This window comes from Populus nigra, chromosome 12 (assembly GCF_951802175.1).
Source record: "Populus nigra chromosome 12, ddPopNigr1.1, whole genome shotgun sequence".
Classification (NCBI taxonomy): Eukaryota; Viridiplantae; Streptophyta; class Magnoliopsida; order Malpighiales; family Salicaceae; genus Populus; species Populus nigra.
Genome location: NC_084863.1, coordinates 3,727,548 through 3,751,344, shown reverse-complemented (window position 1 = coordinate 3,751,344; position 23,797 = coordinate 3,727,548). Strand labels below are relative to the sequence as shown.

The 23,797-nt window shown below is 33.5% G+C and overlaps 1 protein-coding gene and 1 pseudogene across 1 annotated transcript; both read left to right on the top strand.

The window, feature by feature from the left end:
- Positions 1-1,758: 1,758 nt before the first annotated feature.
- On the top strand, positions 1,759-16,214 carry LOC133669897 (uncharacterized; annotated as a pseudogene).
- A 5,112-nt stretch (positions 16,215-21,326) lies between these two features.
- LOC133669075 (protein CANDIDATE G-PROTEIN COUPLED RECEPTOR 7-like) lies at positions 21,327-23,008 on the top strand. Its single transcript, XM_062089085.1, has one exon. It carries the CDS (start codon positions 21,548-21,550, stop codon positions 22,907-22,909), a length of 1,362 nt encoding a protein of 453 aa, XP_061945069.1. The 5' UTR covers positions 21,327-21,547; the 3' UTR covers positions 22,910-23,008.
- The last annotated feature ends 789 nt before the right edge of the window (positions 23,009-23,797 follow it).

The window sequence follows — 23,797 nt, the reverse complement described above, 5'->3', positions numbered from 1 at the left end:
AAAATGTTGTTTTATACCAATTTAGTCATTCAACATTTAGTTAATTCATGATCAAACTTTCTAATTTACTTTTTTTTCTAGATTATCCCCGTAAATTTCACGAATCAACTCTAGCAGATCAAGTATTTTTTTAATTTTAATATTAAAAAAAAATATCATTACCAATACTTAATTAATTTTTTAGGCTTAAGGTTTTCACTAAATAGCATAAGCCGATCATCTAATTACCTATAATCTAAATGGTATGGTATGGTGTTTTCACTGTTCATTCTCTCATATATTTATTGTGAATGGATTATGCAAAATTTTGTATTTTTTTATTTGGTTCTCAAATTTTTTTGTGCAATTTAGTTCTAATTAAAGAGTAATTGATTTCGAATTCTTATGAAATGGTGAGATTGAAAGAGGGAAGACCAAAATGAAAAAACGCAGCAAACATGAGTGACGTGTCATGAATTTTGAAAAAAATGCAATTTGGTCCTCCAATTTAAACAAACATGCAAATTATATAATTTTATCCTTCAACATTTTTTTCAATTTCATTTTGGTAAAAAAGTTTATTTTTGTTATTTTTTTATTCTTGGTTAAGAGAGGAGAAAGAGAGAAATTGTCGAATTTCAGCAGTGGAAAGAGAAACATGTCGTTGATATCAATTTAAGCCACCAAAAATTGCAATTTTGTGTCAAATTATTTTATTTGATGAGGGGAGTTCATATTAGGTGTTTTTGTTCCTTGAAAGTTCATGAAAAACAGATCTGATCTTAGGTTGATTTTTGGTTTTGGGTTGAGGTCGGTTTTTGGAACGGTTTTTTGAGGCTATGGATAGGCTTATCATGGTTTCTAAGGTGTTTTATAAGTGTTTTTGGTAAAAAAACAAAGGTTGAAAATGAGTTTTTGGAATTAAAAGAACCTCGAGCCTGATTTTCTAGCCCATCGCAGTGGTTGGAATCTGGGCAAAACAGATGACGCGTTGTTTGCCTCGATAGGCGACGCATCGCTTGCTTTTTTTAAGAGAAAAATTAGGTGGATGATATGCTGTCTGCTCTAGGTACAGTAAAAAAAAAGGGCCCAGTCGTGCGGACCCTGATGAAATGAGCCAGGTGGGCCAAACCCAACAACGCCTAGCCCTTTTTTTTATATTTTTTATTTCAATTAATGTAATACCTTATCTCTTTTATTTACATTAATACCCTTTTTCTTTTATTTTGTTTAGAAAACTTTTTTTAAATGATGATGATTTTTTGGTTAAGCTTTTAATTTTTTAAAAGGTTTTTCTGATTCATGTATGATTTTTTTTTATATCTTTTGTATAGATGAGTTATATTTTTGAAAATAAAAAAATATTTATTGTCAAATAATATTTTTAATATATGTAGCCTTGTATATTATTTATTTATTTTATTCAATCAATTTAATATATTTTTCTATTTCTATTATTATTTAATTAAATAAAAAATATTTTAATAAATAAAAATCATCAAATATAATCGAGTAAATGTCCCGTCTTACGAAGTTAAATATCTTGATCTATATTTGCCTATTGATTTTTCAAGTTTTATTTTAGATATTATTAATAATTTTTTATTTATTTATTAACACATATAAATTTTTATTCATTTAATTACATGTATATATAAACCTTTTAATTTGCAATTCCTGAACTATAACTATAAAACCATAATGAAAAAACTCATATATATATTATAAAAAATAAAAATATTTTACCCAAGAGCGTGTTTGTTTACTACAAAAGCATGAAATTCATGTCTCCACAGCCACAATCCACTGCCTCCCTTTTCTCTCAGTAAACCAAAAAAAAAAAAAAAAGAAGCAGGAATGCAAGAAGAAGGAGAGATGGTGACACCAGGAGAAGTATTAGGCAAAGCAACAGAACTAAAAGCAGGAAAAGGAGCCTACATAGGATCATATCGCGACACTGATATACAATACGTCTTCTCTTCTCTCACTGGTCTCCGCCGCACTCTATCTCCTTCTCCTGACTCTCCTGACCAGGTACTTCTTTTCCCCCTTTTGTTTTGTTAAAGTTCTAAGCTTTACTATCATTTTGATTATAGATAGTTGGTTCTTGAAATTAGAAAACAAAAAAATTGCAATTTTTTTTTCTATATGGCTACTGTGTATTGGGATTGCCTTTTTTTTTGTTGCTTTTTTTAGGGAATTTGAGAAATTTAGATGTTTCGGTGTTAGGTTCTCTCCATTTTTCTTTTTGGGTTTTTGCTAGTTTCATGAAGTTTGCAGTATTTTTTTTTTAATTTTTTTTAGTGGTGTTAGGGTAGGGAATGTAAGATGTTGAAAGTGCTGGGCTTTAGTTGTTAGGGATGAATAAAAAAAGTTTGGTTCTTTATGCTTACTTTGGCTGCCCAGAAGGGAGAAAGTGGGATAAAGGGATAAATTATCTGAGTTATGCAATGCAACGAAAGGAAATCACTAAAATGCAAAAGAAAGGAGCCTAAATATCTGGTTAAGAAGCTTTTTTTCTTCTCTATGTCCATATAAAGCTCAATATTCTGTGAAAGAGGTTATCTAATTGACTAATTTCTAGTACTGGAAATGTGTATCGATTGATGCAAGGAGCAAAATTGTAAATTGGTGTGTTATGCTGAGTAATGTCTTACGATGTATTGACATGCTATGTCAGCTGATGCAATTTCTCTAGTTTTCGAATGTTGTAATTAAGCATATGGTAATCTTGATATGTTTGGTATTGTTGTTGAGATTTGGAATCGTTGCAGAGACCAACTGTTGAAGTAACTGGACACAAGGCCCATGGTGCTGTTCCGGAGCCTGGATCTGTTGTCATTGCCAGAGTAAAACTTACTCATTTATCCTCTTATTTTGTATTTATCAAGCCTTGTTATCTTTGTTTAATTTTTTGAATTGTGATTTTGATAGGTTACTAAAGTGATGGCAAAAACAGCTTCGGCCGATATTATGTGTGTTGGTCCTAAGTCTGTGCAAGAGAAGTTTACTGGCATAATTAGGTAAGATGACGTTGTGGTTTGTTATCTTATTTTGCTTAGTTGCCTCTTTTATTTGTGTTAGCTTAGCATGCTATACAGAGAAGTTAATAGCACATAAAAATTGAGGATAACCTCTTCTCTTAACAGACAACAAGATGTAAGAGCAACTGAGATTGACAAAGTGGATATGCATTTATCATTTCGGCCTGGTGACATTGTCAGAGCTCTTGTTGTATCCTTTATGCTTGAAGTTCTTATACTTTTCTGCCATAAAGATCATTGCATTCACATGAATTGTGGTGTTAAATGCCACAATTTTGTATACCAATTCCCAATAAGCTTGATGTAACAAAATAAGAAGTTTTTCCTTGATGCAATGCTGTTAACAAGCTATCACTTGGAGATGCACGAGCTTATTATCTTTCAACTGCGAAGAATGAATTAGGTGTTGTGTCTGCAGAGAGCGCAGCTGGTAAGCTTCTACTAGATTTATTGTTCTAGAAAGTATTCATATTTAGGCGTTTGAAGTACAATGAGACATATTCCTGACTGTTGCATTTAACTGTCTGTGCTACCCAGTACACGCTTCTGCTTTTCAAAATTCATTGGTGCTTGTGTACCTGTATTCCATCAATGTGAACCTCTAGTCATTTTTCTCCCTATTTCTATTGTATTTCTCTATATTCCGGTTTCTTTCCCCTCTTGCTGAATTCATAGTTTATGGGTATATCAATCAAACAAAGTTACCATCATGTGAGAAGATAAGTGATAAACCACTCTTCAACCCTGTTAGCATGGATAAGTGGGACTCTGATGGTTGTTGTTTAGCATTCTCTTGGGGTTATCATATCAGCTTGTACTGATGTGTGTTTTAGATTTTGATGCCATTGCACTCTGATTGAGATGCAATTTTTGTCTTCTTGTGATATTATGGATGGGTAAGATGTCGTTCCTTCACCAAATCCTTTCTGTGTAACCAGGGCTTACTTCAAGTTCTTCTTGTTTACTCCTGTGTTTCCACCTTAGATGCATGCATCAAACACCTTTGATTCACTATTAAATTCTATCTTAGCAACTGTAGAGATGCTTTAACTTTTTTTTTTTTGGACATATTCCTTGGAAGTGAGCCCAGGCCAGGTTAATTTGGTTTTGAGATTGTTATACTGTAAATTATCTGATATGGAACAGGACAAGGGTGTTAATTATCTGATGAAAACAGAATTCTTTGAACTCCAATCTCAAGTTTTGATGGCGTCTGATGTCTTGAAGTGACTTAAAATCACATAAAATACAGCCAGTTCACTTTTATATTTGGAAAAAAAAAAAGTGCCATTTTTATACTACTCTGGTAATTTGTTATTCTACTTTTTACCAGAAGAAGAGATAATCCTAATATGCAATAAAGTTACTGTAAAGTGTCACCTTCAAGTCAAGCTAGTAATATCTATGGCATTGGTAATAATAGGGTGCCCTGTCTGATTTGAAGTCTTCTTCTATAGTTGGGCTGCCAATGCCATCTCTGGTGACCAGAAAATATAAAAACATTCATGATCGAACTCACTGCTTAACTACTTGTATGTTTTATGTTGCATATTCTTCTAGCATGGCACGGGTTTTTTACCTTCTTAAGAAACAAATCAGATAGGTTAATGCATTGATTTTCTTTGATGTTTTGGTGATTGCTGCAGGTGCAACAATGGTTCCCATAAGTTGGACAGAGATGCAATGCCCATTGACAGGCCAAATTGAGCAAAGAAAAGTCGCCAAGGTTGGAAGTTGAATACACTGAGTAATCAAAATAGCGTTAAATGTAACTTCTACTGAATTTTTCTCATAGAGGAAGTGCGATTAGAATTTGCAACTAGTGAGACAGCAGTGATTTTGTGTTTGGTTCAAGATATATTGTTCTGGTTTAGGGAGTGCCCCATCTGCCAAATCACATGGTGTGGTGTTGACAGTTAGAAGAAAAGACAATTTGCCAGATCTCCTTACGCCGAGCCATTGTTATCAATGTAACAATTCACCAAACCAGTCTTCATTTTTCTTTTATATTATGTTGCCCTATGCATTTGTTGTCTCCTCAATGCAGATGAAAATCTTGCAAATTTTTTGATAATATCCGTTTATTTCATATAAAATAACTTGTTTTTAATTTAGCAGAGATGATCTTTCAATCCACAAGGACTTGTTAAATCATGATTTTTTCTCAGCTTCTGATGCATGTGAAATTCAAACCCAGTATTCTGCAAATAGCTGATTCAGACCAATATCATGATGTAAGCTTGAGCTTTTTGTGCTGTTCGATTCGAGGTACAGTTACCAAAAGAATAAGAAAACAAGCTTCTGCTTAGACCGCATGAATGAAGGAATCAGACAGTATTCTGTGGAGAAAGGAACAGAAGAAATAATATACAAGGCAAACAGGTTGAACATGAAAGGTAATAATCGTCTCGTGCTTCCCTTAGCTGCCAGAGCAAAGGAGATGCATCTCTTGCTTGAAAGCAAATTTGGCACAATTTGCTCCATTCTGTTCTCCAAGGGAACTTGGAAGTTTTATTACCCCGCTGAGAACGGAATACTGTCTGATTGTGCCAATTTGCTCAAGCTCCCATTGGAATGGTGTTTGAGATAGCAAATGAACGGAACTGATTTTGTCGAATGATATGTTTCAGACGATGAAATCAGTGGTAGGGGGTTGCTGTAGTGTTTCGAAAATTTGACGATGGATTTCGACAGAGAGCCGCAATTTGATGTATTTTTAAATTGAAAAAACTTAAAATTTTTTTTATTTAAAATTGATTTTTTAAATATTTTTAGATAGTTTTAATATCTCCATATTAAAAATTAAAAATATATTATTTTAATAAAAAGTATTTTAAAAATAATTTGTTAATACATTATTAAACTCAATTAAAAGACTAAGTCAAACATTTGGAAACAAATATTTTCCTTGGAAAAAGAAAAAAGGAAACCGCTACAATCAATCCACCTTAGAAAATTTGAAAAAGAGAGGATAAATCTGCTTTAAAATGGAACAAAACAAGAACCCACCCAATCCAAAATCACATATATAAACTTCACAAATATCATCATGATTTTCTTATTTTATTTACACCACAATTTGAGACACACAGTGTCAGTCCTTAACAAGCTCAAGCTCGAGTTTTTCCCTCTCTAAACTACCAACCAGAACATCAGTTGCTGCTGACACATTTATAACTGAGCTAAAAAGACAATGCCTTGTCTTACCCTCCTCCTTCAACCACTGCCAACTCTCTCTTCTTCCTCTCCTACCCTTCTCTTTCTCCAAAATCCACACCACGTCCCTTCTGTAACCTCTCTTAAAAAACCCAAGAAGATTCTCCTCTCAAAACCTCTCAAAATCCCACCTTTTGCCCTCACAGAATCATCAGACTCTCCTCAATCTATTGACCCTTCTCCACAACCGCTCCTTCAGGAGCTCTCTGTAAGCACCCACATACGCATTTAGATATATTTTGCATGTACTGTCGTGTTCTAAATTTTCCGAAACTGTATATTGTTCTAGCGATTTTTGTTGTGTTTTTGTCTTGTGGTGTTGCAGGACTGCTTTGATCTTCCGCCAGATTATTTCCAACAATTACCACGTGATCTTCGATTAGATGTGAGTTGAATTTGTGATTTTCTTTTTTAACGTACTTTAGTTGTCTTTTTTGTTTGTTAGATGTTGTTTTATTGGTCAATTGAGAGAATTTGTGTTGGTGTTATATTTGTGTTTGTAGTTAAATGATGCAGCTTTTGATCTTTCGAATGGACCGGTTCTTGATGAGGTTAGTTGTTTTGTTTTCACACATTTTTTTATAAATAGAAATGAGTAAGTACAGTATGCCAAATGGCAGGACTCCAATCTACTAGGCCATTGAGCTCAAAGAATCTTTAAAAAACCCATTATGGGTACATAGTAAAGCTCCCATGGTTATGTTTAGGATGATCTGGTATGCTGGGATAGAGTGCTAATATTAGTAGAGTGTAAAGTTTAGAGGTTGCCTAGTGTGATTTGTATAATTCATTTGACTTTTGTAGTTCCTATCATTTTTTTTTCTACCAGTTTGTTGCAATAAGAACTGCAGGTGTATATCACCATTTTGCTGTCACCTAATTCTCATTTTATTTGTCCTCTATGTTTGTAATGTTGTTGACTACAATGAAAAGAAATTTTCGCTGAAACTACTTTTGGATGTAACTTTTTAGTGCGGTAAAGAGCTGGGAGAACTCTTGTTAAATCTCTCTCGAGCATGGGAGCTGGGTGACACATCAACTTCCCAAGCTTTAGCGAGCAATTTGCCTATGCTGGAGAGCTCTTTAACAAACAATGCTAAATCAGGCAAGAATAGGAGTATTCATAACTGACATTGGGTGCATGGTTTTGAGTTTTTTTCAGAATCTGAAGCTTGTACTTCATTTTATGCTTGTTTAGCATTTGGCAAACGTTTGGTATCTGCTGGAAGGAGGTTCCAATCCATGGGACAGTATGGTCAGGGTGAACTGCAAAAGGTACTTCATCGAACTTTAAAGCTCATCTTGTGCTTTCATTATTGTTATCATATTATTACTACGCAAAATGTATATTGAAAATCCTTTTGTAGTGGATACAGTATGTGGGATAAAAATCAACTGCCATATTAGCTGCACTATTTTTTACTTAGTCCAAATGGACTAAGATACTTTCACTTGGTAAATTGCTTGTCTGAGCTCAATCTTTTGCTCCATCTGGAGTCCCTTGATGAAAGAAAAATAGTAATATTCCAGTTGCTGTTGGAAATCTTTGTTAAAAGAACTAGGAATTGGTTTATGTCAATTGTAGTATACCGCATCTCAGATGTATCATCTATACGTAGCAAGCTCATCAACAATGTCATTCCTTTCTACATGTGACATTAGTTACACTGGAGACTGTGTTTCTGAAGCAAGGCAATTGATTTATTACCACTCAACCATTATAGATTGCAAAAACAATGATTACAACGGGAAAGCTTCTTTCTGCAAGTTCAATACCAATGGAAACTGATGAGGAATCAAAGAAAGAAACAAAAGTCTTCAAGGTAGCTGATAGCCCCCTGTTTATTGAGATGTTACCTCAAAGAGATGGAGTACACATGAAATATATAATTAGCAATTTTAATCCCATCTGCAGTTTGGAGAACTACAGGTTGAAATAACACCACAGAAAGCTAATATTGGGGCTGTCATTGGACTTGTATTTGGGTAAATATTCCATATAAATTGTCATTTCCATTTTTCAACATTTTATTTTACAACAAAGAGGAGAAACATTTTTTAAACATCCAATTTTGAAATGTAGGATTGTTTCATGGGAACTAGCTCAAGGCATTCAAAGCATTCCAGAAAGTTCATTGGAGTATGCAAACGACAATGCTTTACTTCTGGCTAAGGTGTTAGAAAAATGCACCATGGATTTTAATTCCCTCTGTTCCTCTTAGAACCTATTAATAATCAAGGCGTGCTAAAACCTGAAATTTTCTGGATGCAGTCTCTAAGAGGAGCTCTACTTGCCCTTTGCTACTCATCAGCCTTTCTGTCTGCTTGTACCACTGTGGCACTTTTCTTACTTGCAAGACAACTCAAGTCAAAGGAAGATTGAGGCTTTTCGGATTATTTTACCTCGCCTTTTAATGTTCTTGTATTGAAGTGGCTAGAAGTCATCAGTTCCACCTAAAGTGATTACATCAAGGTTTTAGTATTTTGTCTAACAATGAAAGTACAGAACTGCTCAAGTATGATGTCATAATTGCCTAATCCTTTTTTATTTTTATTTTTTATGACCTACCTTTGGAAACTGTACTAGGTCATGAGTTAAAGAAGTTTTATTGTTTGCTTTTTGCCGTTTGCTTTTGTTATGTAGAAGTTTCAAGGACTTTGATATACAGGTTTATAATATAGCTGTACAGCCATTATTTATATGTTCACACCTGCCTTTTATTTTTGTAATTGATACATGCGTTGTGTTCTCTTTCATCAGCAAACAATTCTCTTTGGTCTGAATTTCTAGTCAATTTTCTTTTTGTTTTTGGAACTTCATTGCTTCAACTCAAAGTTATAGAGGGACGGATGGTTGGGATGTAGAACTTGTGCAAGGATTTTTTTTTCATTTATCGAATTGATCCTTAGTTTTAAATTTTGTTACAGGCCTGAACATTAGGAAGTGAATGACTATTGGTTTGCGGAATAATTTTAATCTCTCAAGTACCAGGTCCTTGCCAGATATTGGCAAGGCCGTGACACGGTAGTTTTAAAAATTAAAGCATTCATCTCTTGAGCTAAACATCAGACCTGAAATTTCCCCATAATTGATGCTGAGTACAGCAAATTCTCCGTCTCTATACTTGAGTATCTGACGGATAGATGAGCATGCACGAGGTCACGTCTGTAAGATAGACAGATGGTTTAGAAATGACAAGTTTAATTTTTAAATGTTCCAATTCTCTTTTATCATATTGATTATGAACTTCAATGGCAGTTAAGGAAGTTATTGCACTAATAGATGCGGCAATTAGCTGGCTAATGCTTAGAATAATGCATTTGCAGAAAGCCATCCAGGAAAATGACAGGAAATTAATTTGCAGAAGTTGAAATCAAGGAGTGTATGGTGTAGAATTAAAGAACTATGTTCCGTGAAACCTTAAAAAAATCTTCTTTTTTATTTTTACATTGAATTGATAAGTCCCTGAAATCTACCGGACCCAAAAGATCCATGTTAGTTAACCTAATCTTCTCTTTATGACCATAGTGAACATGCTTAGTTTGCATTATTGTTCTTAATGTATTGACAGAGACAAATAAGAAGCTGTGTGAGTTGGCTGACATTTCAAGCCTTAGACTTCATGTGGTTCTTGTTTTTTGTAAATTTATTAAATAGGCTTCAGATTTTGAAGAGACCATTTGCAGGAAGAATTATGGAATAATGTTGTTTCAATCTGACCAGGCACAAACTTGCATCCAGGACATTTCTTGTCAAATTGGCTACTCACAGATTCCTTGGACTCCCTGCATTTGTTAATCATGTAAAATTCAGATTCTTCAAATCACCAAAAGGCATGCTGTCACAGGCTGATTAGGTGTAACCTTGAGGTAAGAGTTTTTTTAGTAATCTGGAGTTATAGTTGCCAATTGATTATTTCTGCTACAGTCTTGCTGATCCAATATTAAAAGAGGGAAGGGTTAATCGCTTAATTTATTTTCTTGAGTTGGCCCCAACTTCATTGAGTAGCCATGTACTTTCCTTGCCATTGACCTTGCATTGTTCTGATTTCCATTTGTCAAATATTTCGTTGTCTTCTAGCTATGTTTGCAGCTCTTAAACCATTTGTCATCTTATGCTAAACTTGTTGAATCTTCATTGAGATCCACTTTGTATTGAGAATCTATCTCAACATATGAAGATATGCATATTATTCCAACATGTTTTAGTTAGCACTACAGCTTGATCATTTCCGTTTTAAATTCAAAATCCAAAGTGATGAGCACTAAGAGGAAGAAAACCATTCAATTGAAGGACATGACTTCAACATATCTGCGAGATATGTTACATCTTTTAGTTTTGTTTCCCTGTATTGATACATGGCCCATCTTATGTAAGAAATTTCTTGATATTCTTTAAATCTTCATAAATCATCATATTCTACTATTTTGATTTAGAAAATCAATCTGTATTTAGAATTAATTCTTCTGCACTCTATTAGGCTGAGATTAGTGATTGGTTGCAGTTTTGTTGTTTCAATGTTATGTTCTAAGTGGATATATGCACTGAAGATTCATGCAATTAATTCTTGGAAAAATAGCTACTATCCAAACTATAAACTGTTGCATGAAATGCTTTCAAGTACAATGATGTGATCTGTTCTAGATCTTGACTCGAATAATTTAGCCAAAAACCAAAGACAATATTGTCTTAAGTGCTGACAATTAACAAAACCTTTCCTTGTCTAAGCATCATCTCTCACGTCACTGAGGACCACAGTAACTTGATCGATTTGCTGCAGCCTCACGAAATATATAAGCTTTTAAAAATCCTTGACAATAAATAAACAGATTAACTACTACAATAATTCCATAAATTAAGGTAACTAATTGTACCTGCTGTCCACTACGTACATGAATCTCCTCCAAATCTGAAATGCTTGATTGTTCTAGTGGTGTGTGCTATATTATATAGTTTATTATTTCAATCAAGTTTATTATTTATAGATGCAAATTATAGACACAACTTGGCTCAACATTAATGCACAATATGACATTTACGTTTGACTTAAGGTATGGAGTGATAAAATTCTTTTCTTTGGTTACATTAAACTCGAGAAAGAATGGACTTCTTGATTCAGATGTTATCCTTGATAATTGGGTTTTTGTACCTTGTACTATCAAGGACAAGAATGTACAAAAAGAAAAGCTAATTTGATGAATTCCAATTTCATCCCAGGGCTTGAAAGTTATGCCAGTCTAGATAAGCTTATTAATCTTCTAGTTTTAATCTGTTTTTGGTGAATTGACTGATAAATTATATTTAATATCTATAAAAAATCTCTTTTTTAGAATTTTGAGACTTTCTAATAATTAAGTCAATATTATATGATAAAAAAAAAATAATTCTCTTTTAGAAGAAAACCCTAGAATATGTCATTTGTAATAGAGAAAAATTGAATTCCTTTTATAGCTCGAGTTCCCCCTCTTTTATGGAAGAGGAAGAGGTTCACATCTCAACCAAATATCTGTCTTGTTAAGATAAAATATATTGGACTTATTAGAGTGAAATATCTCTAACTGTGGATCTGTCAGCTCACTAGACCCACACAAGCTTAGGCTCAACGTTTGGCTCATTAGAGCCACACATGTTTGGGCTCAGGAAAGCGATTGTGGGTTTAGCGGTTCGCTAGACCCACATAAGCTTTGGCTCAATGTTTAGCTGAGCTTGGAGATGGTAAGTCTGGTGGTTCACCAAAATATTTGGGCTCAATGCTTGGTTCAGTTTAGGGATAATATGTTTGGTGGTTCGTTAGACCCATACAAGTTTAGGCTTATCGTTTGGTTGACCCAGGAGATGGTGGGTCTCGAAGCTTGTCAGACTCATATATATTTGGATTCAACACTTGGTTGAGCCTAGAGATGATGAGTTATCACCCTAAAATTTGTTTATTTGTTCAGAAAAGAAAAGAGGACTTGGAAAAAAAAGTGTTAATTCATTAATAACCCTCAAATATGTGTATTATATGCACAGATTTTGAAAATCTCATGCTAGCAACATATGAAAGTCATTTTACCTTCTCTAAAAGACTTTCTGTGTCCCATACATGATTGTTGGGATCTTCATGCCTATGTGGCTTGTGTTTACTAGGATAATAGGATAAGGTGTTCCTAGGAAAACAAAATGGTGGCTCGCATTAAATATGATAATTAAATGAATTTCTAGAGATATGTGATCATATGAAAAATCGTTCATCGATGATGGAAGTAAAAAGATTTTTTTTAACCTTAGTCGTTCTTGCTTGTGACTTTTATTTTACTTTCAGTCTTTGTGCTTTTTGAAAATTTGCTCCCGCATAAAGATCTCAAATTATCTTTGCCATCTTTATTCTTGATCTAAAAGGGAAAAAACTATTTCAGATATCTTTTTCATTGGAATCTTTTTCTTTATCTTTTTTTTTACTTGAAACAAAAATGGACCCCAAAATCATCAAAGTTTTCTCTGAAAAGAGAAGTGCTTCATCCCTTGACGATAAGTTCAAGTTTCAACCAAAACCTGAAAGAAGTGGACCTAGGGTGAGAGAAGATGTCACATTGGTGGCCTTCTCTGGTAAGGAGGAGAAAAGATTCCATCATAGAAGTCCATCTTCTATCTTTTTCAAAAACTTTTAAGAGAGAGAGAGAGAAATGTTACATTAGACTACTAAGGACGATGTCCCTAGAAATACATGTGTTGCAAATGTGAAATTCATGACTCGTCACCAACCTGACGAGAATGTGAACAAAGTGCCTCACCCTAATGAGTGCATCAGCCAACTGACCCTAGGCACCTTCTATGGTTATTTCAAAATTATCATCCTTATTTGCATGTATGCAATGTGATACTCCTTTCCTCTCTAAGGATTCATGAGGGATGTGTTTAGTTATTACCAGTTGGGTCCGAGCCAATTGCATCTAAACGGGTGGACAATTATGTTTGTTTTTAAAAAATTATATAGAATTTGAGCATCTATTTTTTTATCATTTTATTAAATAAAAAATGATTCCAGAAAAAAATAATTGTTAAAAGTTATGCTTCATGATTTATGTCGATTTATTTTTATAGGGTTATCGTAATTTAAAAAAAAATGACTCCATATTCATTTGGTGCTCAGTTTTGTAAGCATGTGTTTTTTTATCATATAATTAAATAAAATTAGTTTTAAAAAAACACAAAGTTATTAAACTCAATGGAATTCATGACCTAGGTTGCGAGTTTGACAAGTTAATCTAGTTTGATCCAAGTTGAAATAATGTCTCATCGTCTCAATATTTTTTTTTACGAAAAGATATTATCTTGAAAATATTTTAAAATCAAACCATGTTTTTATCAGTCGTCTGAGTTTTAAAACAATCTATTTGAGCTCTATATGCTACTAGCTAATCCATTCATAAAATCAAGTCAAAATTGTACAATTCCATTGGTAACAAATCTACCCTCATTTCAAGATCTCCTATCTCTACCTAACAACCTATATAGAAATGCTCAATAATCACTGTTTCCTTTAACGGTATACTCATTACTACCTTCTTTTCTATTCTACTGAGGGTTTACATTTAACTCATATACCCATTTTTTAGCTAGCTTTTTTGTAACTCATCAAGACAACTAAATCACGTTAGGATAATTTCTATATAGTTTAATTTGAAACTCGAGCTATGAAGAGAGTATGATCATGAGGTTTCTGGTTTGACTTGCTAAATTGAGTTTAATAATATTATCAAAGAATTTTTTTTATTTTGAGCATTAATTTTTTACATCTAAATTTTTTTTTGGTCCCACAGCAATGGAGCGCAGGGAATTATCTAGTTACAAAACTATTCAAAAAAACCTTAATTAATGCAATTAAAAAAAAACATCTTAGACTAATTCATTTGGAAAGAAAATGAAAATAAAGAAAAAAATAGTGGTGTGAGCTTGATTAAAGAGTAATTTACATTCTAACTAAATTTACTACACTGTCCATAGTTTTTTTTTTCGATTCAGGGAGGTCAATTGACCCCAAATTCCAAATCAACCATGGATATGCCCCTGTATATATCCTATGACATTTACCTAGTTCATATCTTCTTATGAACCTCACAATTTACATGATTGGGAAAATTTTCAGAAAGAAAAAAAATATCCTTTTTCATTTTCTCAAAAAAAAAAAAGGGAGAAAAAAGGTTATGATTTTTTTTTGGTGTAAAGTCTTGCATGATTTACACTACCCTCTTTGCTCTCTGTATATATGTTCTCATACCCAACCCTCCTATCTTCCATAAACTTTTGGCTCATCTCTCTCTCTCTCTCTCCACTTCCACCATGGCCTGCTCGGCCTCAGACCTAGCTCCTCTCCTCTCCACCACTGTGAACTCCACAGAAGCTGCCACCTACTTATGCTCCCAGTTCAGCAGCATAGCCAACCAGCTCTCAGACACAACTTATGCAGTCAACAACACTTATCTCCTTTTCTCTGCCTACCTGGTCTTTGCTATGCAACTTGGCTTTGCAATGCTTTGTGCTGGCTCTGTGAGGGCCAAGAACACCATGAACATAATGCTCACTAATGTTCTTGATGCTGCTGCTGGTGGCCTTTCTTACTATCTCTTTGGCTATGCTTTTTCCTTCGGCTCTCCTAGCAATGGTTTCATTGGCCGCCATTTCTTTGGTTTGAGAGAGTTTCCTTCTTCTCAAGCCGACTATAGTTTCTTCCTTTATCAATGGGCTTTTGCTATAGCTGCTGCTGGCATCACTAGTGGCTCCATCGCTGAGAGAACCCAATTCGTTGCTTACCTCATATACTCCTCCTTTTTAACTGGCTTTGTTTACCCGGTTGTTTCCCATTGGTTTTGGTCCGGGGATGGTTGGGCCAGTCCGGTTAAATCTGATAATAATCTCTTATTCGGTTCGGGTGCAATTGACTTTGCCGGTTCAGGTGTGGTTCACATGGTTGGAGGAATAGCTGGTTTGTGGGGTGCTGTCATCGAAGGCCAACGTAGTGGCCGGTTTGACAGGAGCGGTCGGTCCGTGGTATTACGCGGTCATAGTGCTTCGCTCGTGGTGCTCGGTTCGTTTTTGTTGTGGTTCGGGTGGTACGGGTTCAACCCCGGTTCGTTTCTGACAATTTTGAAGAGTTATGGTGATAGTGGAGGGTATTACGGTCAGTGGAGTGCTGTAGGAAGGACAGCTGTCACTACAACACTGGCCGGGTGCACAGCAGCCCTTACTACCTTGTTCGGCAAAAGAGTATTAGTTGGTCATTGGAATGTCCTTGATGTTTGCAATGGTTTATTAGGAGGTTTTGCTGCAATCACCGCAGGGTGTTCAGTGGTAGAACCATGGGCTGCAATCATCCGTGGCTTTGTTGCATCTTAGGTTTTAATTGGGTGTAATAAGCTGGCAGAGAAACTAAAGTATGACGACCCGTTAGAGGCGGCCCAACTGCACGGAGGATGCGGCCCGTGGGGGTTACTGTTCACCGGGTTGTTCGCGAAGGAAGCATTTGTGAATGAGGTGTATCCGAACAAGGCGAGACGGCCATACAGGCTGTTCATGGGTGGTGGTGGGAAGCTATTGGCGGCACAGATGATCCAGATCCTGGTGATATCAGGGTGGGTCACGATGACAATGGGTCCATTGTTCTACGGGCTAAAGAAGCTGAATTTGTTAAGGATCTCAAGCGAGGATGAGATGGCAGGCATGGATGTGACAAGGCATGGTGGCTTTGCGTATGCATACCATGATGATGATGATCAATCAAGGAAGCCTTCTTCCTTTATAATGAGAAGAGTTGAGCCTACTAGTGAAAACACACCTCATCGAAACTCACCACCCATTAGTGCGTGACCAAAATTTATGTATTACAATTACAATTTCCAGAAAGAGAGATAAAAAAAAAAAGAGTTCATCTAGATATAATAGAAGGGAGTGTTCTATTTTTGGGTGAATTAATAAAAATAATTGGACTGCCCATAGGAGTGATATGAATGGGTGCTTTAAATTAATTTTTATTTTTTAAAAATTATTTTTAATATCAGAACATTAAAATAATAATAGGAAAACATAAAAAAACATATTAATTTAAAGTAAGCAAAATAAAAAATAAATTTTTTTTATTTTTTTTCTAAAGCGTTTCCAAAATACAATGTCAAACACTACTATATACAAAATGGAGTTTAATTTCTTTTGGTGTACTATATATATAGTGGATACATCTCTAATATGATATATAAATGAGTGGTTATTTTTAAAACTAAATCATAAAACGAACTTGTTAACTCAAGATCCTTAACAATCACATACTTACACGTGTCATGTTCGAACAATAACATGTAACTCGCCAACTAGTCTAACTAATAGCTAGCAAGACATCCCATGTCTTTAAAAAGAAATAGAGAATGGATCCTCGTCTTTTGTTTTTCGAAAGAATGGCCATGATCCCTTGTCTTTCTTTTAATCTATGTGTTACTCTACAAATTGCAATACATTTTGCATATTTCTTCCCTTTTAATTGATGTTTGCTGTGAGGATGCTGCTGATGTTGTCTATCCACTTCGATTATATGCCCTTTAACTATTATTATAACAATTTCCAAAAAAATAAAAATAAAAAATCCTGAAAAAGGAGCTGTCAACTGAACCCTACTTCCATTGTCCATCACACGGTGCTGTTGCCTTCGTTCACTTGTCACCGTAGAGTTTATGCCAGCCAGCCATGTTGGGTGGTGCCAAATCTTAGGTAAAATGTGTCCAGTCCTGATAAATTTTGTGTTACCATCTTTCACTGGTTTAAATTATCAGTTTGTAAGAGTATAGTTATCAAGCTGCCTCACGGTTTGACTTGGTAAATAGCTTGGTTTCACAAGTCATTTGATTTATATATATATATATATATATATATATATATATATATAAAATGTACAATTTAATTAGTTAGATTTTAGATTTGTATTTTAAAAATTACTAATTCAAGTTTTATAAACTCCGGAGCCACTTAAAATTTACATGATTGTTAACTTTAAGGCTCGTGAAATTAATTGAGATACGCGCAAGTTGACCCGAACACCTATATTAATAATAATTAAAAAAGATATATATAAAGTCAACCTATAGTATCATCCAATGTTTGATAGATCTATATCAAAATCAATTTAAATTGAAACTTAACTTAAATCAAACTTTGAATCAACTTATTATGTTAGACCAGATTGAATAACTATATTATAAGATATAGATACATGATTTATGTTTGCCAATAAATCTACACATTTGTTCTCTCTCTTAGAATATAATTAATCTACACAATTAATCTTTAACCAGAAATTAATGATCCCAAATTATTGCATTTTGTTGACGAAAAATCCAATATATATATATATATATATATATAAAAGACATAGATACTGATTCATGTCAGATTAATTTATTTTAAACACCTCTATATAAATTATATAATTCTTGTATCTATAGATTTCTAGAGATGGAAGCAATTTTTAATAGCAATAACGACGACGACTTTTATGACCATATTCCTTCTTGTCAAAATTCTCTTTCTGTACTCTACCATTCTTCTTTCTTTCTCTTCCTTTGCTATTTTTCCTATTTTTATGGACCGGGGTCCAATGGGCCAGGCTCCGCTGTAAGGCTTGTCTTCAGCAGCCCTGGCTCCTTGGGCTCCCTTGATAGGCTCTTTTTTGTTTCCTATTCATTAGAACTCTACCATGAAAACAATGTTATTACTTGTTTATGACTTCTTGACTATTATTATTTGTTTCCACTACGTCGTGCTCCTTTCTTTATTGGCGGTGTAACATCGTGCGATGTATAAATGCATGGTGCTGTTGCCTCGTTGTTCCAGATCTGATGAATTCTAAAGCCTTGTTTTTGTAGCCAGGCTTCATCTTCCATATCATACTTTGCTCAGCTTGGAGCATACATAGTGTGGGATTTACGTTAAGATGGGAAGAATTGAAGACCTGGAAGGTGCTGATGGCGCCTCTTTTGAACAACTTGTGGAAGAAATAAGAGAAGCTGCCGACTGGGATGAAACAAAGACAGAAGATTTGCTAACGGAAAAGATCGTGGCAGAATTTGTGAGCTTCCATGTTAAGAAGGCCGAGAAAGAATCGGCAGCTAGGAGATTAGAAGGACGGGATGCTGAAGCAGCAGAGAAGAGAAGGACGATGCCGGACATATCACCTTCAAAATCACATGTTAATAGCTTGGCTAAAAAGAGGCTGCAGCAAGGGTTGCTTGAAAGAGGCAGCAAAAAAGAAGAAGAAGCTGGGAAATTGAACAAACAAGAGGGTAGAAATTAAGCAATTGTCTCATAGTAGACGAGTAGCGCGCGACTTTTGTTTTAGAAATCTTAATATTCAAGTTAATTGGTAGGGATGATGGAATTGCAAGAAAGCACAACGTTTTTCATGGTAGAAAAGTGATAGCTACTGTGTTTTTGTCCCAACCAGTTGAACTGTTGAAGAGATTAAATTAATCCCCTCTTTGTGTAGCCCCTTAATTATATGGGAGACCTATTGTCTCTAGATTTTCTCTAGGCTAATAGTATATATTAGCCGTTTCCCACAGTTATACCGTGGGTCCGATCTTTTTTCCGCGACTTGGGTATGGATCTCACTATGTCATGTTAATTGATTTTATTTAAACGATAAAAAAAATTAATAACAAATTAACCAAATTTTTTAAACAAAAAGTTTTCACTAGGATTTTTTTAACTTAATTCTCAGTTCATTAAATACAGAAAAACAAAGTTAGGTAAAAAAAAGCACTAAAAAAATCATATTGAGTTAATTAAGTTAATATGATAAATTTATAACTCCGATAATTCTATCAAATCCTCGACTTAGATTATGAAATCAATATAATCCGATAAAAAAAATAAAGAAAATTACAAAACCTATTTTTTATATAAAAAAAATCAATATCAGTTCATGTTTAACTTTTCAAACCAATGACCTAAGTCATGAAACTATAAAAGCATCATATATAGAAAAACCATGAAAACTTAATTTATAATCAATCAAATATTGAAGAATAAAATTAAAGAAAATAATCAATTAAACAAAAAGATTAAAAACAAAAAATAAAAATAATAAGGATCAAAATTGAAATACAAAAGGTATTTTATCTTTGATTGAATGATGAAATTGAAAAGAAAAACAATTTCATAAAAGAACAAAAAAATTGTCTAAAAAATAAGGAAAAATAAAAATTTCCCTCAGCTGTATCAAAGTCAACTTGTGTTAACCTTTGAAGAAAAACAATGAGGATCAAATTTGATATAAAAATTAAATGAAACTCAAATGACGAGGAATGAAATTAAAAAAAAATCAATTTAAAAAAACAACAAATAGCAATAAAAAAATAAGAATTAAATTGAAAACAAAAAAAAATACCTTTATATTTTGGCAAAGAAAAGAGGATGGAGAATCAAATTGATTTTTTGTTGGAATGATAAAATATTAATTATACTATTACAGTGAATAATGGTCTTTGTCTATCTTTATCTAAGGACACAATGAATTTTTCATGACTTTTATAAAGGGACACAAGTTATTTGATGGTTAATACCTTTTTAGTTAAGAAATTATATGGTGTTTAAGAAGTAATTAATAATATCTTATTATTTATATCTCGAGATCCATCTTGAAGAAAAAAATAGATATAAATAAAAAAAAATTGAAATATTAATAAAAAATAAAACTTATGACTCAAGAAAAATTATAAGCATATTTTTATTTAGAACACCTCTCTCTTCCAAGGTTGTCAATTCCGTTTCGGTAGGTGTTTCGTTTTTTCAATTGGAACGGAATGTTTCAGTTTCGGAGTGTTTCGGCGTGCCATTTCGAGGTTGTACTGTTCATATATATATATATATATATATATATATATATATATATATATATATATATATATTCAACAAACATAATTCAAATTCAAGATAAATTAATTATAAATTATGCAATACAAACACAATGCCAAACAAATATAATTTTAAAATTTAAAATATTTCTAAATAGTCAAGATTAAATAGATCTTTAACTTAAAGTAATTCAACTTAAACAAAATATCAAAATATTATGAAAGTAAAATATTTTAACAAAAATATTTTAAATATAAAGTTAGGTCAATGTTATTAAGCTGATGAAATCTAAAGCATCCCTTGTTTTGCTCAAATTCCTACAAAGTATAAACATGAAAAAAACAACATGAATATAAACCATATATATTAGTGATAAATCTAATTTTAAAAAATTAATATCATTGTTAATGAAAATAGTAATAATAATTTTCAATGTTATTATTAATATCATTGTTATAGAAAATAGTAATAAAAAGGAGCTTTTTATAATTGGGTGGTTTAATTAATTAAATTGAATAAGGTTCAATTTGATTCAATGACTTTTCAAGAGCGGAACGGAACATGTGGAATGGAACCGGAACGTTTCGGGCGGAATTTAGCCGAAAAATCCGGAACGGACCGAGATTTAAAATGAGATGAAATTTGTTCCGTTTTGTTCCGTTTTTTGAATTGGTATGGAATGTTTCAGTCATTCCGAGCGGAACGGAACGGAATTGACAACCTTGCTCTCTCCATCTATTTTTTTTCTTCAAGGGAGGCCTCACGATGTAACTAATACCCCACTAGCATGTTAAGATTTATTGGGATGGCCTGCTCTGAATTTTGTTAAGCTTGTAGAAGTGTTGGGCTACTCGAAGATGAGTCTTTGTTGATTATGAACCAATCTCTTAACGTTCATCTTTTTTCTAAAAACAGTTCAATCAGATGCTCTAATATTTGCAAGCTGCTGCTGCTGCTGCTTCTTCTTCTCCTCCATTTTTGTTGTTAATGAGAGTGACAAGACATTAAGCATTCTAAACCATTCTACAGAAAATTATGCAGAAGATTATGCAATCCTTGTAAAGAAATATCAGATGACTAGTAGATGCTTCTGAAAGCATGAAAAAAATTGATAAATAAACGGAGATGCATGCTTTTTCCATCATATAAAGCTATATATTATTTTACAGACATGCATGAATGTCAATCCTACACATGTCCTAAGTCTATTCCCTCCCTTTCCCAAATCTCTGGCACTCAAATCGTTCCTCTCTTGCTAATTTTACCAACAATATGTGATCGATCACCCAACAATATTCTATAAGAGGAGAAGCCCGAAGCAATGTCCTAGTTTCTTCCTTCCCAGTTCCATCAACACCACATTAAGGTCTAAATTCCCACTTTCATTTTATCCCTTTCTCAAGAATTTAACCCTGATTTTTGCTACAAGATGAGATTTTATAATTCCTCTAAAAATCTTCATCATCATCCCCCCACACTACTACTGATCTTGTACGCGTTGTTCTTAACTTCAAGCATCCCATTTGCTTCATCCGAAATAAAAGACACATATATTTTTGATGATTCTCGTACCGTCATCTTGTTTGAGCAATTTGGTTTCACAGAAGGTGGTCAGGTAGCAATTTCCATAAAAGACGTCTCTTGGAAATCAAGAAGTCGAAAGGCAGAACTTAACCCTTCTTCCATGGGATTTTTCCTGGCTAGAGACTCTTCCTTCTCAACAATATTCATGAATGACTCACTGCAAAGTAAAGATGAAAGCTTTTGTGTTCTGTCTAGCCGGTATGTAAAGCTCTTGTTCAATTTCAATGACCTTAGCATGAATACGTCAGCTTATAATGGCTCTGCATCTATTGACGAGGCTGATGAATATAGCTTGGTATTTGGAAATTGCCAGCCAGAATTTGAAGTGTCAATGTATGTACATACCGAGATGTATAACTTTCAAGATGGTGCAAAAAATTTCCTTCCTATAGGACAAACCTTTCTGCCAAAAATTTTTCTCTCAATGTTTCTCATTTATACTTGCTTTTTTGGGATATGGAGTTTTGTTTGCTTCAAACAGAGACCAACAGTTGACATGATCCACCTAATAATGGGGGCGTTGCTTTTTGTCAAGGCACTTAAAATGATATGTGCGTCTGAGGACGAAATGTATGTGAGCAAAACTGGTACTCCTCATGGCTGGGATGTAGCATTCTATATTTTTGGATTCTTCAAGGGCATAATGTTATTCACTGTGATCATCCTTATAGGCACTGGATGGTCATTCTTGAAACCATACCTTCAAGAACGCGAAAAGAATGTTTTGATGATAGTAATTCCCTTGCAAGTTCTTGAAAACATAGCTTATGTTGTTATCAGTGAAACTGGGCCGGCAACTAAGGATTGGTGGACCTGGAACCAAATCTTCTTGTTGATCGATGTCATATGCTGCTGCGCTGTGTTTTTCCCGATCGTTTGGTCGATTCGAAATCTGAAAGAGGCATCAAAATCGGATGGAAAGGCTGCTCGGAACCTACAAAAGTTAACCCTTTTCAAGAATTTCTACATTTGTCTGGTGATGTATTTGTATTTCACTAGAGTTGTCGTTTCTTCTATGGAGGGTATTTTGGATTATAGATATGAAGGGTTTACGTATGTTCTTTCTGAAGGTGCAAGCCTGGCTTTCTATGTGTTCATATTCTACAATTTTCAGCCCACGGAAAAGAACCCATACTTGGTGATTGATGAAGAGGAAGAGCTCGCTGCAGAACAAATATTGCAAGATGATGACTCCTTTGAACTATAAGGTATTCGTTTGGTTAAATGGAAGAGATGAAGACAATAGAATCAGAGAAGAGAAAACATATTTCCATGTTCGTTTTAAATGTACACAAATTTTATAATATTGCACAAAATTTTTTAATCATTCAAATGCATTCTTAAAATTAATCCATGAATTTTCAAAAGTTTCTATATTAATATTTTGAAAATTAAGATTACAACTAGGTTGATGTTGTAATTAGAGTACTATACTATATTTGTTCAACAATAAAAGCTATATATATATATATATATATATATATATATATATATATATTCACTCATTTGGGTGAGATCATAATAATATTTATTGGTTCAGATTAAATTATTCCATTATAGTTATGTAACATTAACAAAATGCTAATAGAGATGGTACTTTTACCGGAAATCACCTAACATAATACTATTTGTTTCATTAGTGTGCGTGTTTTTTTTAATTTTAATTTTATATTTCATTAGTTGGTTTATTGAAAATTAAATTTTATAATTTGGTTTGATTTGTTTTCTATAGGATCATAGCAATCTTATGATCTAAGTCGCGAGTTTGGCGGATTAATCCAATTGACTTGGTTTTTTTTTTTTTTTGCTTTTTTTAATCGAATTTTCTTTTTATTTCATCATTCAATATTTTATTCATTGGAAATTATGTTTTATAATTTATTTTGGTTTGTTTTCTATAAGGTTATTTTAGTCTTATGATCTAAGTCACATGTTTGACAGGTTAACTCAGGTTATTTCTTTAATTTTTTTCAATTTGTTTTCTATGATGTTATCCTGATCTCATAACCAGTATTGCAAATTTGGCGGGTTAATCTAGACCAATTCAAGTCATTAGCTTTTTATTCTTTTTTTAATTAAACTTTTTTCTCAACTC

What these genes read in the sequence shown, in the direction of transcription:
- LOC133669075 (XM_062089085.1), top strand. Translation starts at nt 21,548, where the DNA reads ATGAGATTTTATAATTCCTCTAAAAATCTTCATCATCATCCCCCCACA.